Source organism: Phallusia mammillata, chromosome 6 (assembly GCF_965637545.1).
Source record: "Phallusia mammillata chromosome 6, kaPhaMamm4.hap1.1, whole genome shotgun sequence".
Classification (NCBI taxonomy): domain Eukaryota; kingdom Metazoa; phylum Chordata; class Ascidiacea; order Phlebobranchia; family Ascidiidae; genus Phallusia; species Phallusia mammillata.
The window spans coordinates 10057527-10074079 of NC_137257.1; the positions used below are offsets into that span (position 1 = coordinate 10057527).

Consider the following 16553-nt stretch of genomic DNA (forward strand, 5'->3'; position numbering starts at 1 on the left):
CTAAACCCTACCCGAATCTAGCTATACACCTACAACCTTAACTCAAGGATTTATACTACGAATTAATATAAAGGACATTGCTTGCAATTTTGTGCGAATCTTCTTAACTTTGCATTTCTTTTAATTGTATGTTGAACCTAAACAAAAATATCTGGCCTGTTAGTTGTTGTAATGCAGGCATACAAGTCTCGACTAGCAGATAACAGAAGGGCAAATGAAATGGGTAAAATCATCAGTGAAGTTTCTTTGTCTTTCATTTAGCAAGAAAATTGGCGTCATACTATGGAATTACCATACTATTGTTTTCATTCGTTTTGAATCATTTCCTATTTGCGGTGTTTGTGTGGTTTTCAGCAGTAGGTGGCAAACCTTGCATTTTATCAACAGGTTTCACAAACAACTAATTAAGGTAGTAATCATAATTCAGATGAGGATTGAAATTATTTTTTTTTATTGTTGCTCAGCGGTTTTAATATTTTTTAACGGAAACAACGAGGTTTAAAAAGCCAATATAACTCGTCTTACGAAAAAAGGCAATCCATCTTTGGTTAGCGACAAACATTTAATGGCGAGTCAACAGTTGGAGCGAAGTAGGTAATCTTTTTTTTCGGGGTCTCTTAATGATGCATTACGACCCTGATCATACCATTGTAAAACACAACCAGTGTTGTTCTACTTTGTTTCCGATGACACACTACAAACACAATGGACAACAGTTATTTTCCGTTTCCCTGTCGGAAAGGCGACTAGTTCAATTAGATTAACGTGCGTTAACCTGTTATGGCAGTTCGACAATAATCATTTTCTTGGGGTTGTGGTCAGTTGGTAAGGGCAACGCTGGTCACTACTTGTGCGTTTTGAGAACCGAGGCCCCATAACTATGAGGACTGTTTTGTTTCTTTTCTGTGTCGTATTTTGTATGCAAGCAATTGGTAAGTTTCAAAGTATTACACAAATATTCTATTTGAATAAGACCTTACGGAAACTGACGATGCCTTCTTAATAGCCGAAATTAATACTTCTGTTTTAAAAATAAAATATTATACCGACGCTGATTATTTCTATTGCGCTTCTTGGGTAACTTTGGATATTTGATAGGTGAAAACAGGCCCTGTTTCACAGGCTGATTCCTGTATTAAAATCAACTTTAAACGCTTATAATATGCTTGTAATAAATACTCTGCTAAGGATGTGTAAAATGTTTCAGTATCTTTTGCTCTAATGCTTTTTGTTTGTAGATTGCTGCGACAGGGTCGACTGTTCACAAGAATGTAAATCTACGGGCTTATTCCATGTTGACCAACAAACATGTGAATGCGTTTGCGAAATTATGGTGGATGATATCAGAATGACAGGTCAGTCACTACAAGTTACTTATTTATAGGAATTTAAGCTTTTTCTTCACTTAAAGTAGCCCTACACAAAATCTAATTTTATTGAAATGTTTGAACATTTATCAAAGATTATGTAATTGACACAATTATTGATACAATTTTTTTTTCGAATTGTTGTTCAAAATATTTTGTTATTTATAGTTAATGCAGTACAAAGGAGTTTTTAAGTGCCATATAAACGCGTTTACATTAAAAACTTAATACGTTTCTTTACAAAACTATCATAATGACACGTTCTTCAGTTCGTAGTTGATGCTCTTTGATGTTTTAAAGTAGAAATTAAGACAGGTTTCGGATGTATAGCGTGTAAGCAGTGGTGGGATTGAGCTGGTTTGCACCGGTTTTATAGAACCGTATCACGAAATTTTATGAGATCAGCGAACCGGTTAGCATTACTGGTTACTGTCAATGGACTTTTTGTAACTGAACCGGCTGAAAAATATGACTTTTGTGATAGAACCAGCTGACAAAAAATTTGAATCCCACCACTTTTATATCACAAGTAATAAAAACAAAAGTTGAATGTTTTTTTTGCTTTCTTTTAGTAAGAGAATGGGAGATAATAACCGGAAAAACAAATGATGGTAGAGCTGCCTCAATCTTTGCTGGCCGATGGGACACACCAACCTCCGATGGATTCTTTAAAGTTCCGTATTATTATTCCAAAGACATTCGTAAGTTATAACTTGTGTATGAAATTGTAGGTGAAAACAGCAATGTTTCTTTGTGTAACAAAATAATGTGAATACTTTATTAGAGGACATTTTTTACCATTTTTATTCAAAAAAGAAGAAAACATTCTTCTAATATTGCTGTCCTTTGCAATAATGACATGGATCTAGTAATTAGACTTGTTTTGTTTTATTTTTGTTTGAAAAAACTTTTTCTTATTGGTATGGAATAAATCAATTTAAGAAGTGCAGTAAAAATTAAATTTACGGTCAAAATAAAGCCTTACTGTTGTGGTTTTGGGCTGTACACAAGCGAGATTTCCTGAAAAAGAAAACAGTCTTACAACAACTTTATTGGTTTCATACAGAAGCAAGTCCGGCTCACAGAGATGCGATAAGTCGTGCTGTAGGAGTTTTCAACGCATTTTCCTGTTTGAAATTTGTCCCGGCACAAGTTGGTGATTCGGATATGATTGAATTTATCAAGGATCGCAACCGGTGCTATTCTTATATTGGAAAAACTGGCGGCAAACAAGTGGTAGGTACAAATAATTATACGCAGCCATCGACATGGACCCCGAAATAACGACCGAAAAATTGAACTTTCATACGAAACGAAACAAACGTTTTTGAACAAATCTTTGCATTTGGACGAGCCTTGACATATCACATGCCACATTTTTGCCATGAACAATCTGTTCCAGCAAGTCCTTGTTCGTAGAAACCACTTTGAGCATCTCAATATGCCCCAGGTCTTGGTTTACTTTTACGTTTAGCAGGGATTGGACTTGAAAACAAGACAATATGAGGACTCAAGTCAAAAACGAGGACAATAACTTTGTCCAAAACATTGCCCTTCAAAAAAAATATAAAGACAAATCTTAGAAATAAGTACGTTATGACAACCCTGCCTATAACACAAAACCTACTGCATAGGTCATAATATAAACAAAAGGGACTGATTAAAACTTGTGTTGTGCTTATTCTGAACGGTTGAGTGTATTGGACATAAAAATACCAATATCGCACACAGTTCACCTGGTTATCTGTGTCCAAAAAGGTAGTAAAGATAAATGAATGTGTGTTTCTTGCAAAGACGCACAAGTCAAACATGTTGGGTCTGATTGTGTTTTAGCTCTCAATTGGAGAAGGCTGTCAATACACAGGAGTTGTGGAGCACGAACTTTTACACGCTCTTGGTTTCTGGCACGAGCAATCACGACCTGATAGAGATAATTATGTCAGGATTTTGGAACAAAATATCATAGCAGGTAAAATGAAGCATAACAGATCTGAATGCGTCTGAATATAATTCCAGATGGCATGTTGCAAACAATTAAGGCTTACTTTTGTTTTACAAATGCTTTGTGTCATTAAAAGTAATGAAAAGACAAATTAAGTTACTCTTTGTGATAAACAAAATTTTGGGACAACATTAGTAGGATTTTACTCCTAAAACCAGTTTTCTGACTCAATGGTTTTAAATTGTTCATAACATGCAACAAAAGTACTACGCTTGCACAATAATGCAAGAAAGTTTTAAGCGAGCTCAATAGCATCTACTTCATAAAATAAAGTAACTCAAAAATCATAGTACGCCAGGCCTATTGAAGGTGTTCCACTAAATCAGCCGGTCACCAAGCCTTCACCACCATATGGTAAGGCGTAGGCTAGAAAAATCTAGCCTGCGGTGGGATTCGAACCCACGACTGGAGTCTTTCCACGGCTTGTTTACACTAGGGCTCAGTTGAGAGTCCGCCAATAGACCTGGCGTACTATGATTTTTATATGATTGTGCCGTGATCGCTGGTCTGCATCGACGCTTCAGGGCTGATCCCGGCTATTCATCTATGTCTTAATAGAGTATCACAAATATCACAAAGGAAGAAGTATCAGAAAGGAATTTATAGCTAGCTGCCACTTCGTAATAGAGCGGACAATTTGAATTGTAATGACAGCAGCTATACTTCAAACAATCCAACTGAACAAATTTTTGTTTTGTTTTGTTAAAGGTTTGGAACGCAACTTCTACAAACGACCTGTCTCACAAGTCGATTCATTTTCATCTCCATACGACTTTATGTCCGTAATGCACTACAGTTCAGCTGCATTCAGTAAAAATGACCTACCGACAATCGTTAAACGGTTTGTATTACTTCATATTCTTTGTCTGTGATCTTTTCAGAAAAAAATGGTAATGGTAAATTTTAATGGCAATAAAAATTTTTTTTTAAGAGTCCCGGAAATACTCCTGTCGTGGGTTTGAATCCCACCGCATAAATTTTTCTAGCCTACGCCTTGCCATATGGTGGTGAATGCTTGGGGACTGGCTGGCATACTGAGATTTTTGTTATGGATTTGCAAAATGAAACAGCTAAATAATGCAGTGAAACAGCAATTGAAACATCCCCCTTGATAGCCACGTTTATTCGTCAAAGCTCCATCAAATACTCAATGTGGATTTTGTTCAGGTCTGATAACAGCACGTTTTCCGCACAACGATGGGGAATGTCCTTTGAGGATAAAGTACAGTTGCTTGCCATGTACAACTGTAACGGCAAACGGGGCATTCCAGAAACAACAGCCTGCTACCATTCATTAGACCGCGGACATAGCTACAGAGGAAACGTTTCGGTAACAAGAAGTGGTAGAACCTGTCAGCGCTGGGACACTCACACACCTCACGCACATAACCTGTAAGAGAACTAAGCCTTTGCTAAAGCAAAATAATAAAAGATCGTTTTGTTAGCGCAATCGTTTTGTTTACATAGTTTTGACTTGTGAGTTCTTAATTTCTTTTAAATCCTGTGTAGTGATCCATCCATTGTAACGGGCGGTGATCTTGTGGAGAATTATTGCCGAAATCCTAATGTCGACAACCAAGGCCCTTGGTGTTTCACCACAGATCCAAACGTACCTTTCGAACCATGTGACATACCTATCTGTGAGGACGCAGGTAAATATACATTTATTTTACGAATTAACGATTTGTCCGGATTGAAAGATTTCTGTATTGAAATGTCTGAAAAATCTGGAATCACCCAGTGCGTTGCTTGGTGGATGAAGACTAACAAAACTTACATCCATTAAAATGTCTAGTAACTTTTTACACAAATTTGTTTTTAAGTTCCAAAAGTCGGAGATGCACTTGGACCCTTTAGCAATCCGGGATTTTGGTCCAACTTTACAGAATGGAGCCAATGTTTAGCAACTTGCGGTCAAGGTTTTCAATACAGGTGCGTCAACGATTCTGTTTAGCTTGTTTAACATGTTTACCAACATAGTCCAACTAAAAAGTCTTAAAATCTTCACTTATGACTAAAAACGCTGTCACACTATTCTGTTAAACGAGAGCTTTATCTGAGTTATATTTGCAGAAATATAATTCTTTTTCCAAGTATTATGTATTATATAAAAGAATAGAGTGGAGATACGGTTTAAAGCTAAGGATTTTTAGGCCTATTGATTGTGTTATTGGGAATAAATTCCTCTTAAAATTTTTGAAAACTGTCTTACGTGGCAATAACTTCAATTTTTACACCTCTTTGAGTCATACAAGAATTACTAAAAAAATCGATTAATGCAGAAAGTGCAATACCTATGTAGTCGTAGCTTCTTGATATGTGTAGCGCTATTGCTTCTGCGTCTAAGCTTCAGGACACTGCTCTAACGGCTAGCCGGTAAAACCAAGAAAAAGACCGCACGCTACCCTTAATGCTTTCGCATCACAGAGACGAACAGGTAAATTTGTCTTTTGTACTCGTCATAAAAGCGGACTAAAATACGCAATTTAACTTACAACCAAATTGGGCTAAAGTTGCACTTGTAAAATACTAAAAACGAGACCATTCGGTACCAAAAGTTCCCCCAAGAAAAAAGGACGTTATTAAAACGCCGACCAAACAAAACAAGTCCACAGCTGCATGCAGCTGTGAACCGCCCCTTACGTTGGAGCCACCCTGATGGGGGAAAACACGAGCTACTCGAAAGGTTAATTGACAACTGTCCAATTAGGGTAACGCGATGGAATGCCAAGTCAGCGCGGCTGGTTGAGTTCGAAAAGCAAAAATAAAAAAACACAAATAAAATAAAAGACTCTGAACTATTAAACGCAAAGTCGGATGGGAAGCCTAAGTAAAACAAAACCAAAGGAATACTATAGAACAAAAACTAGGGAGATGAATAACATACAGTGACGCAGCAACAAACAAAAGCAGTAACCAAACTGTGCAATACACCAATAAATAATTTTAATGGAAACGAACAACATATAGTGACAAAATAACAAACGAAACGAGTGACAAAACAGTGCAATAAAGAAAGTAGTAACAATATCCGTAACATCTGTCTTCATCAAATGTGCCGTTAATAACCAGCTGTAATTTCAGAACTCGTCATTGCATCGGGAATGAACCAGGATCTGAAAACTGTCCGGGTGAATTTTGGGAGTCCTCGCCATGTCCACCAATGGACCCCTGTCCTGGTATTTTTTTTAATAGGCTACAAAATTGTATAATATAACCAAGCTATACCATGGTATGTATTTGATGAAAGCGACCAATCGCAATGTCGCTGTGGATCACGTGACAAACCTTCCCTAGGCAGTCAAGAATATTTGATAAAGTAGCGGTCTTTGAAGTGGCACTTTCGACCATGTAGACTGCTATATGCACAAAGCTGTTTTCAGTTATATAATCAGGGTTGCCATACCGTCCTTATTTCTAAGATTTGTCCTTATTTTGAAGGGCTATGTCTTAGAAAAGTTCATTGTCCTTATTTCTGAGAAATGTTCTTATTTTTGACTTGGGTCCTTCTTTTGCCTTATTTTCAACAATTTCAAGTCAAATACCCGTTTAAGTAAAAGTATACCTAGACCTGAGCTGTCGCGAGATGCACGAAGTATTTTTTTATAACCAAGGAGTTGCTGAAACAGATAATTGTTTCTGGCCCAGATATTGCATATGATATGTCATGGGTCGTATAAATGCAAAGATTTGTTCAAAAACGTTTGTTTCGTTTCGTATGAAAAGTTAATTTTTCGGTTGTCCTTATTTTCGGTTTCATGTTGATGGCAACCCTGTATATAATCGTTGCTTTAATTAGGGTTACATGTTGACTTCAATCGCTTGAACTAATCGTTGAAAAACAAAATTGTCGGGTGTAAAAATTCTTTGACAAGTTTTAAAACCACTGAATCAAAAGCTCAACCAAGAAAAATATATTCATATTGGGATCAGCCCTAGATTTTTCTGGCCTGTGCCTTGCCATATGGGAATGCTTGGAAGACCGGCTGATTCGGTATAACGCCTTTTGCAGGCCTGGCGTTCTATGATAAAAAAAAATCAATCCATCAATATGTCTTTAACCCAGGTTCCTGGAACAATTGGGAAGAATACTCAGAATGTAGCAAAGGTTGTGGGAAAGGAAAGCGAATGCGTATTCGAACATGTTCTACAGACTCTTGTGCCAGAGGAACTCCTTTTCAAAAGCGAACTTGCAAAAACAAGGATTGCCCTCTATGTAAGTTGTAACTGGTTTGTTTAAAACTTAAGTTGAAAATTTAAAGCGTATAAAAAATTCCCGTCGAGAGTGGGTCTAAGTATAGTGGATCTGGAAAATGTAGTAATTTGATTCCAAACAAGTTGTAATTTTGCGGCAATTTATTCTACTATTTTCTAGACGTATTTTGTCTTTTGAAAAAGCCTGAAAGGGAAAATTTTTGCCATTGTTTAACTTTGGAGTTTTCCCTACCTCAAAAAGGCCCAAATGATTCAAAAGTAACATAAATTAACAACATTAAAGCCTTCTTGGAAATAGTTCTGGGTACATGCAAGCACACAATTACATTAAATTTTGGGTCGGATCAAAAAAGGTTGGTAAAAATGATTTAAAACACTCAGTTGTGGGTTTGTGAATTAAGTCACGTTGATAGCAAAGCTTACCTTATTACCACTTTGAAAGTAAATTTTCGAACATTTTATTGACATTTGTTTCCACCCATCGGACATCAGTTTGTTTTTATCTTAAGATGACGACGGTGACTGCTTTGACCGAACCAATCTGGATAGCTACAGAGGAACTATGTCACAAACACAGAGGGGAAGGAAATGCAGAAAATGGAAACAAACACCAATGTAAAAGCATTTTGCTCAAAATTTTTAACTAAGTGTTTGAAAGTTTTATCAAAAGCGAATATCTAGGTTGGGTTTAGAATTAAGTTTTGATTTTCTCAGTGTTTGTGATTATTTTCAAAAATATTTTAACCTGGGAACACAATGTAACTTATATATTAGGCCAAGGGTTGGTAACCTTTTTTGCAATGCGGACCGTTTTTGAAAGTGAAATTTTATCGCGGACCGGACTTAAAAAAACTAAAACTAGAATTATTTAGCAATAAAAACGCTTAAATTAGTTATCATTCCCGGAATACATTGGGAGAATGTTGTATAGCATTTAACCTAAAAATTATACGGCCCGGTAACGAACTCCTCGCGGACCGGTACCGGGCTGCGGACCGGCGGTTGCCGACCACTGTATTAGGCAGTAAATTTATTTTTAAACAATAACTGTGTTATCTACAGCAAACCTTCATCATATCCAGACAAAGATCTCAACAACAAATACTGCAGAAATCCAACCAACCAGTCCTTGCCATTCTGCTACATCAACAAACGCAAAACCCAGCCCTGTAAAGTGTCACTCTGCAACGAAGGTAGGATATTTTTTATTAAAAGTAAAATAGTAACAACAAGTATTTTGTATTCAAACAAAAAAGTTTTTTTTATGTTCTCAAGAAGTAGCCTAGACATTGATCAACTAACATATTTGTTTTGCAGATGCGGTTTGGGGAAACTACAGCGAATGGTCTGGTTGTCATTGCAAAACAGGCAAGCGTTATGCAACACGCAAATGTGTTGGAGGGATTAAAGGTCAGGGCTTGTGCGTGGGAAGTCCATGGAAAATAGAATCATGCTCTTGCGGGATTACACCTAATGTTACGGCCCGTAAGTAAAAACGTGTTTTCTCTAACATTATTGTAAAATTTGTAGTTTTTAAAACTTTAGAACCCACTGCAATTACCAATTCTTTTTTTTAACTTTTGTTGTTGTTTTTTCACAAAAATCAAAATTGTTTTGACACAAAATAAGTTACACAATATAAATTAACCCAATTGAAACTACATGAAATTAGTATTAACAAAACAATTTAGAATAGAACTTACTGATTTGGAAGTTATAATTAATTAACGTTTGTAACGCAGCACCCCCAGTAACAATGGCACCACCCACACCCTACCCTCCAAATCACGAAATGAACTGCGTAAATTTTTCGAACGCCCCGTCGTACAGAGGAAACTCAAGCACTACATCTAGTGGACACACTTGTCAACGATGGGATTCACAATTTCCACATAACCATGAATACAGGTAATTTTCTTTAATAAAAAAAGATTCCACGCTTTCCAAATAAAAAGTTAATTGTTTTCTAATAATTACAATAAGCCCATTAGTACACTTAATTGAAGCCTGACTAGTATTGAGTCATCTCCAACTTTGATAAGATTGTTCGCGAACAATTGCCGAATATTGTTGCATTTGATAAAATAGGCAACCATTTCTCGGCTTAAATGATTAGAAATAGTATACCGGTATTCAAAATACTACGCCATTGTTGGACAAAACATTAGAAGAACAGCTTTGTTAATACGCGATGCTATAAACCAAAAAGGATTGGCTGCCCGTTACATCAATGTATGTTGCTTTAGAACCCTTGAGCAGATTGTTGATGCTGGATTGGATGAAAACTACTGCAGAACACCTGATGATGGTGATATCTGGCCTTGGTGTTATGTTGAAAGCTATATAACTGTGAAAGAGTTTTGCGACATCCCCGAATGTATATCAGGTAATCAAGTTATAGCGCACATAATTTGCATTTCAATAAGTACAGAATTTGCAATTGTATGGCCATAATATTCAATGAAACAGTATGGATTTGGGCCTGATTTCGCACTAACCAGACTTTTGTCGTATTATTCATCGGTAAACTTAACTTTTGATCTTAAGTCGGGGTGTATTTAAAACATTACAAGGCTGGGTTACTGGCTTGAAATTTTGTGTCCAATTGGGTCCGATTACAATTCTACATCGTAGGCAATGCATCTCCTCTTACTGGGGGGCATAAACGACGAGTAACTGGCAAGTTATAGCGCTTAGGCCACTCTTGCCGAGCAAGAGACTTGGAGTAAACGCCACCACAACCTGTACTGAATTTAAAAATCCTAAAAAAAATGTTTTATTGGTTACAGATCCACCACCTCCGGCGCCACCCATCGGCTGTGTCGACGGCACATTAGAGAGTGCAATGACATACAGAGGAGGTCTAAGTATGACTGTTGGAAACCGAACCTGTCAGAGATGGGATCTTAATATCCCACATCACCATACTACGTATGTTATTAGTAGATGCCTGACGCATAAATGTATATGATGCCCTAAAACAAAAATAACGTTTTTTTCCCCATAAGTAGCCTATCGTTTTTTTTAATTGGAATTCTAAACTATACGCAGGCGATACGAAGGGGGGGAAACCGGTGCACTGCACTTTGGTCCGTAAGACTTAAGGGTAGGGCATAGGAATTGGCGCCTGGCCCATGTACAGACATTATTCGCCTTGTTGATATTCGTCCCTTAAGTTCTTTAGTTAACCGATTAGCACTGACTACCACTTGTTTTGCGCAAAATAATTCTTCTTATTGCGCGAAATAAGGTATAGAATTTAAAAAAAACAGTCAAGGGTTCCATAAATTAAGTTTAATGAGTTATAGACAAGGCAAAAAGGCTTAATTTTTCTATTGTAGCGACGGTTACTGCTGATTGCCGAGTAGCTATAGAATTTTGTATTTTTTAAAACGGAGTGGTGTAGATACGACTGCACATGTTCTAGAGTCCTTGTAATCGGTCGCGTTGTTGGCTAACATTTATTATAGTTCAACCAAGCGTTTAAACTTTAGACAGACCCATTCTTCGCAACTGTTGAAAACCAATGCAAAAAAGTCGAAAAAAGTACAAGCAAACTTATATTCACTTTAATTGTTTTCGTTATATTGCTTTTTTTCATTCACAATACTGAGACACTATAAGTATGAACAATTTCTCTCTTTATTGTTTTCAGCAAATCCCACACCTATCCGGACGCCGGTCTTGGGCCCCACAACTATTGTAGGTCTTTAGGATACCACTCAGTTTGGTGTTACACTACAGACCCTGATCAACAATGGGAAGATTGTGCAGTACCCGCCTGCTAGTATTTATTCGTACTCGAGTGTATTTTGTCAATTTTTCTTGAAATACAATACAGTATACCCGGTGAAAGCTTATACGAAGCGCTGTCGTCAGATTTTGTGCCCATTCCTTCCGGCGCTTGAAATTATCCGGCAGGGTTTCTTGATCCAACAATTGTGTCATTTACTATTTTGTGCTCCATAACGTTTCAAATTTGCGCAACTACTTACGGTTTTTTTTTATTTTCCGGCGAAATAAACTTAACTCGGACATGTGCGGATGATCAATGGTTACTAATTAGGCTACGTCGCCTACCCTTGGCAATTGCCCCCCATTGATCATCCGCACATAGAAAATTGTGCATTACCTACCTGCTGGAATTTATTTGTAACGCTAGTGCACTATGTAACTTGATATGGCAGAGTACTAACAATATTTGTGTCAATTGTGTTGCAAAGCGTGGTGGTCGAATTTTTTTTTTGGCCAAACAGCAGTTTGATTAACATCAGTGGGCAATAGTTGAATGGCCCAAACCGGACGTTTTAAGTTCACTTCGCAGCAAATCGTAAGCGGTTAGTCACTGCATGGGAATCGGGCAGCAACGATATTTTACATAAAAGTGTTTTTCTGTTGCGTGATTTACATTGTTTGCGATTCAAGCTCTGTGTTAAGAGCGGGAGAGGAAATGCTCAGTAGCTGCATATTTATCGATGGCGTCACTTATGGCATGTGACAACTTTATAGTTTAGTGAATGGTTAATGTTTGGCTAACTTCGGCGAATGCCAACCATTTTACTCATTAGCAAGAACAGGTTGTCAGGCAGATTTTTGTGCAAAGGTTGAAACAATCTTAGAATGACTTCAACAAGCCCAGTGAGTAGAACTCGTGAATATTTTTAAGTTTAAACGTTTCAGCAGCAAAAGATTTTGGTAATTATCTGCATTGTCTTGTAATTGAACAGTTACAAGAACTGGACTGCGAGGACATCACGTGTGATCTTAAAGAATTTATGGCCGGTTCAGAAGGTTTTGGGGATGTTCTGTTTGGCTATCACAATGGTTTCAAGAAAGAGGTTGCAATAAAAGTTTTTGAGGTCATTGGTGAACAACGCAAAAGGTCATTGCTAGTAAACATGTAAGTTAAAGATTATCATCATCAACATTTTTTATCACCTTAAACCACAATAGCCTTCTAAATTGTAACGTTGTTAGGATAATGGAAGAAATGGAACACTTGCAGAAAGCAGATCATGAAAATGTGGTTCGAATACTTGGCTACGTCAAATGGTCTTTTGCAATGGGAATTGTGATGGAATTTTGCAAAGGTGGAGATTTAGAAACTTTACTCATGGATACATCTAAAGAGCTCGGCTTTGCAGTGCGCGTTCGCATTTTGTTTGAAATAGCATCAGCATTGGCCTTCTGTCACAATCTACCTGATAAACGTTTAATTCACCAGGACCTAAAACCTAGAAACGTGTTGCTTACTGAAGAACTAAAATGCAAGTTAGCTGACTTTGGTAGCTCCGAACTGGCAACACATAGTACTTCGGCAACAGTGAATCCTACATTACGAAGCAAAAAAGAAAGGCCCCAATTCACCCCTTATTACACTGCTCCTGAAAAATTGAGCGATCTTACCATGAAACCAAGAAAGGAACAAGACGTTTACGCCTTTGCAATGCTAATTTATTGGGTCTTGACTCGTAAGACTCCTTATCCACATCTGGCAGAAGAGGAGCGAAGGGAGTTGAAGAAAAAGAAATCGCAAAGCAACTCCAACTACTGATGAAGCGATGCTGGGCTCAAGATCCCACAAAACGTCCCACAATGACTGAGGTAAAGGAAGAGTTAAAACTGCACTTGGAAAAGCAAAAAGTCACCAAGCTACTTTCCCAAGTTTTGACGACTTTAAAGCAAATGGATTTGGACGACCAACCGCAAGCCAGCGAAAGTCATCGCGTTCCTCTTTATTACTTTTCAACACGTTCCAGAAGTTTTCATGGTAAAGTAACAAACCAAGTTATAATGTTTTAATCAACAAAGGGTAACTCTGTGAAACAGATCATAGCACCCGGGCGTAGTTAATGTCTCCGGGGGAACTTGCAGTAATGGTAAAAGTGTTAATGTAAACCTATTTGTGACAAACGATCTGCTTTCCTTAGACATGTTACTTTTTTTTAAACGGCAACATAGCGAATCAAACATAAAAACTTTAGCCTAATACCCAGCTATGTTTTTAGTTTCGCATCAGGTGACACCGGGGGAGGGTCAAGCGAACCAGCAAGGGGCGCACAGAAGAATCCTTCTTCTCAACAAGAGGAAATCCCAACCTCTAGCGGATCACCCAACCTGGGTATGAGACAAAAACCTCGTTTCTTGCTGTTTGCGATAATGTATTATAAGATTGGCCTGTGCGGACTTGTGCAGACGTGAGAAACGGTATTTTAAGTCAACAACCAAAATATCAAACACGGAAGCGTCAATTCAGGCCGAAACTTTTAATGCATAACGACATGTTGCTGAGCTGCAAGATAATGTTAAGATAACTTTGCTGGATGTTTGTTAACGAGAATAGGGTCGCAACCAATGGCTGCCAGTTGAAAGTCAATATTTGTCCAATGGCAACTAGCAGCTCAAACAAATTCCCTTGTTAACGTGAACAGATTGTCAGAAAGTTGTAATATTTTGGTATTTATATTCCTCATAGGTAAGATAAGGCAACGTCAAAAATTATATTAAAGTCTCATACAAATATATATTAGCTCCCTCGACACCAAGTGGCAGTAAAAGCAAAACGACCAAGCCACCAGAGGACGTACAACAAGCACCGTCTACATCTTCTTCCCAACAAGAACAAGTTGCCTCTACTAACACGCCACAACCACCGGGTAATTCTGACAACGTTAATACGTGGCTTTGTGGTCGGCAACCGCCGGGCCGCGACATGGTGCCGATCCGCGACGATTTGGTTACCGGTCCGTATACTTTTTCAGGTTAAATGCTTTAAAACATTTTGCCCACCTATCTCTGCCATGATAAACTAACTTAGGCGTTTTCATTGCTCAGTATTTGTAGTTTTTAAGTCGGCGTGGTGGCCAAACTTTGTTTAACCGAAAATAAGGTTGGGACCCAGGGAAATCACAATCCAGCAATGCTGGTCGTTTGCCTCTTTTCATAAACCCAAGGGCGGATTATTTAACTCCGGGATTAAAGGCAAGTAATCGACACTTTTAAGGGAACGTATAAGACTACATTACGTAAAACAGATAAATCTCTGCCATATCGCCCAACCAACATTGACCTAAAATTTAAAGAACGCAAAGCTTCTCCGACCGCGATGACCTCTAACACGGCTGGCCACTCATGGCTACAGTCGTAAGAAAGATTGCATTTTTACCATGCTTGAGTGGGTAGCCTAGTGTTATCAGGATTTTAGCATGATCATGATCACCGTTCACAATGTTTAACTTCGCTTTTGCTGAAGTGTTGACTTAGTATCAGTCATGGAACTTTGTACCTTGACAAAACCGAAAGAAAAATGTCGTCCCAGCAACCTTGACGTGACGTTAGGGAATCCCGCGACATAACGCAATTGTAAAAGAGCCCTCCGGACAAAACACTTAACCAGGAATCACCAAATTAAAGTCTGCCGCAAAATATTACGAAAACTAAGGGTAATTGGGATTTAATGTAAATCCACAAGACTCTTTTTAGAATCGGAGCAATGCCGATTACCTAATAATTAAATATATTTTTATTTATCTGAACTAACGTTAAACTGTAATTACAGATTTCCATGCATATGACTGCACTTATTTCGTTCAAAAATATGGAAAATTACTAAGAAAGAGAAAGTATGACGAGGCAGAAAAGGCAAAACAACAATTTTCAAGGTTATTCGAAGATCAACGAGCGGTCACTGCCGAAGATTTGAAAGCAGAAGCTACAAGGCGTAAAAATGGGGGCAAATTCTGGGAAGCAATTTTGTTTTTAAGGGTTGCCGCAGATTTCTACGCAACAAAAACCCCCGACTTCGCTGTAGCGAGAAGTGTAGTGGATTGTATGGAGGAAATTCGAGAAACAATTGAACTTCTGATGGAAAATTCTGATTTTTTGTCGGAATCAAATAACAAAGAGATTGTGCGCGATCACGTGATACAAGTCATGTTTTACATGGCTCAGCAAATACACAACCTTCGAATAAACGAAAAAATTCGATGTCAACTGGAGGCTCGGTGTTTGGTTCATATTGAAATGACTCAAGGTTACATCGGGGATTTGGCATCGGAAAAATCAACAATAGAACATGGACTTGAACTTATGGAAACGCAGTTCGGAAATCAAAGTTCAAAGTTTTACATCTACGGGTCCTTGTTGCACAATCTTGGTGCTTTATACAGTGAAACTTCACAGATCGCCAAAGCAATCGAATATTTCGGAAAAGCAATCGAAGCATATAAAAATGCGGAGGATTTAACAGAGGAAGAACGAGAAGAATTTATTGCAAACAGTGAGAACGATTTAAACAATGAAACGTTGGACAGGTCACAACGTATGCACCTATTCTCAAGTATTTGTCAGTGAGACAACTGTTGAAAAGAATCATTTTTTTGTAAATATTCGTTTGATTTTCTTGGCTTTGTGTGTAGGCTAAACGCTATATTCTGGGTTGAATATTTCTTAGCCTGAACCCGACCCGAAAAGCCAGGCGCGACTTACAACTGTGCAGTGAGGACACTTTATTTTCCAGTAAAACAACTAAGCCCAAGTGGCAAATGTAAAGTTAGCTTTGTTTAGCAACTTTAACCTTTTGTGGACCTGAAAATAACGTTATTGATCGCGCGTACCTGCCCATTAGTTTTATTCGTTTCGTATTTTTCTAGGTCGCGGTTACCTTAAGTAAAATCTATGATCTGTTGTTTGCTGGAGCATAAACGTGCATAACTTGCACACGTTAGGCAATTAAGTGACGTGCAGCTAATATTAAGTTGTACGCAGATCTAAATTCAGTTCCAGCACACACCAAACTATTTTATAGCTGTGTATTTTTCCTTCTTCAAAAGTTTTAACCCCTGCTGTACATTTATGTTTGAAGTTTTAATAAAGTCAGATATCCACTCAAGTCTACGAAAACAGTGGTCGGCAACCGTCGGGCCGCGGCACGTACCGGTCTGCGAGGAGTTCGTTACCGGACCGTATAA

General features: G+C 38.0%; 3 protein-coding genes across 3 annotated transcripts; all 3 read left to right on the forward strand.

Annotated features, from left to right (window-relative positions):
* The first annotated feature begins 785 nt into the window (after nucleotides 1-785).
* Nucleotides 786-11987, forward strand: LOC145233585 (plasminogen-like). Its single transcript, XM_080098340.1, has 18 exons — nucleotides 786-932; nucleotides 1239-1355; nucleotides 1940-2068; nucleotides 2434-2603; nucleotides 3201-3336; nucleotides 4078-4210; nucleotides 4537-4761; nucleotides 4879-5021; nucleotides 5193-5301; nucleotides 6454-6548; nucleotides 7436-7585; nucleotides 8094-8199; nucleotides 8647-8777; nucleotides 8902-9069; nucleotides 9327-9492; nucleotides 9831-9970; nucleotides 10374-10515; nucleotides 11240-11987. Exons 1-18 carry the CDS (start codon nucleotides 881-883, stop codon nucleotides 11370-11372), a joined length of 2445 nt encoding a protein of 814 aa, XP_079954466.1. The 5' UTR covers nucleotides 786-880; the 3' UTR covers nucleotides 11373-11987.
* A 217-nt stretch (nucleotides 11988-12204) lies between these two features.
* LOC145234222 (receptor-interacting serine/threonine-protein kinase 1-like) lies at nucleotides 12205-13138 on the forward strand. The gene is made up of 3 exons (XM_080098977.1): nucleotides 12205-12222; nucleotides 12312-12484; nucleotides 12562-13138. Exons 1-3 carry the CDS (start codon nucleotides 12205-12207, stop codon nucleotides 13136-13138), a joined length of 768 nt encoding a protein of 255 aa, XP_079955103.1.
* Nucleotides 13139-13179: 41 nt separating this feature from the next.
* On the forward strand, nucleotides 13180-16467 carry LOC145234223 (uncharacterized). The gene is made up of 4 exons (XM_080098978.1): nucleotides 13180-13379; nucleotides 13593-13705; nucleotides 14115-14240; nucleotides 15143-16467. Exons 1-4 carry the CDS (start codon nucleotides 13180-13182, stop codon nucleotides 15934-15936), a joined length of 1233 nt encoding a protein of 410 aa, XP_079955104.1. The 3' UTR covers nucleotides 15937-16467.
* The last annotated feature ends 86 nt before the right edge of the window (nucleotides 16468-16553 follow it).

Excerpts from the sequence above, each read along its gene's own strand:
- LOC145234223 (XM_080098978.1), top strand. The coding sequence starts at position 13,180 with ATGACTGAGGTAAAGGAAGAGTTAAAACTGCACTTGGAAAAGCAAAAA. Across the intron at positions 13,380-13,592 it reads GTAACAAACCAAGTTATAAT|TTTCGCATCAGGTGACACCG; the intron begins GTTTTAATCAAC and ends CTATGTTTTTAG. Across the intron at positions 14,241-15,142 it reads TAACACGCCACAACCACCGG|ATTTCCATGCATATGACTGC; the intron begins GTAATTCTGACA and ends CTGTAATTACAG.
- LOC145234222 (XM_080098977.1), top strand. Across the intron at positions 12,485-12,561 it reads AGGTCATTGCTAGTAAACAT|GATAATGGAAGAAATGGAAC; the intron begins GTAAGTTAAAGA and ends TAACGTTGTTAG.
- LOC145233585 (XM_080098340.1), top strand. The coding sequence starts at position 881 with ATGAGGACTGTTTTGTTTCTTTTCTGTGTCGTATTTTGTATGCAAGCA. Across the intron at positions 3,337-4,077 it reads GGAACAAAATATCATAGCAG|GTTTGGAACGCAACTTCTAC; the intron begins GTAAAATGAAGC and ends GTTTTGTTAAAG. Across the intron at positions 5,302-6,453 it reads GGTCAAGGTTTTCAATACAG|AACTCGTCATTGCATCGGGA; the intron begins GTGCGTCAACGA and ends CTGTAATTTCAG.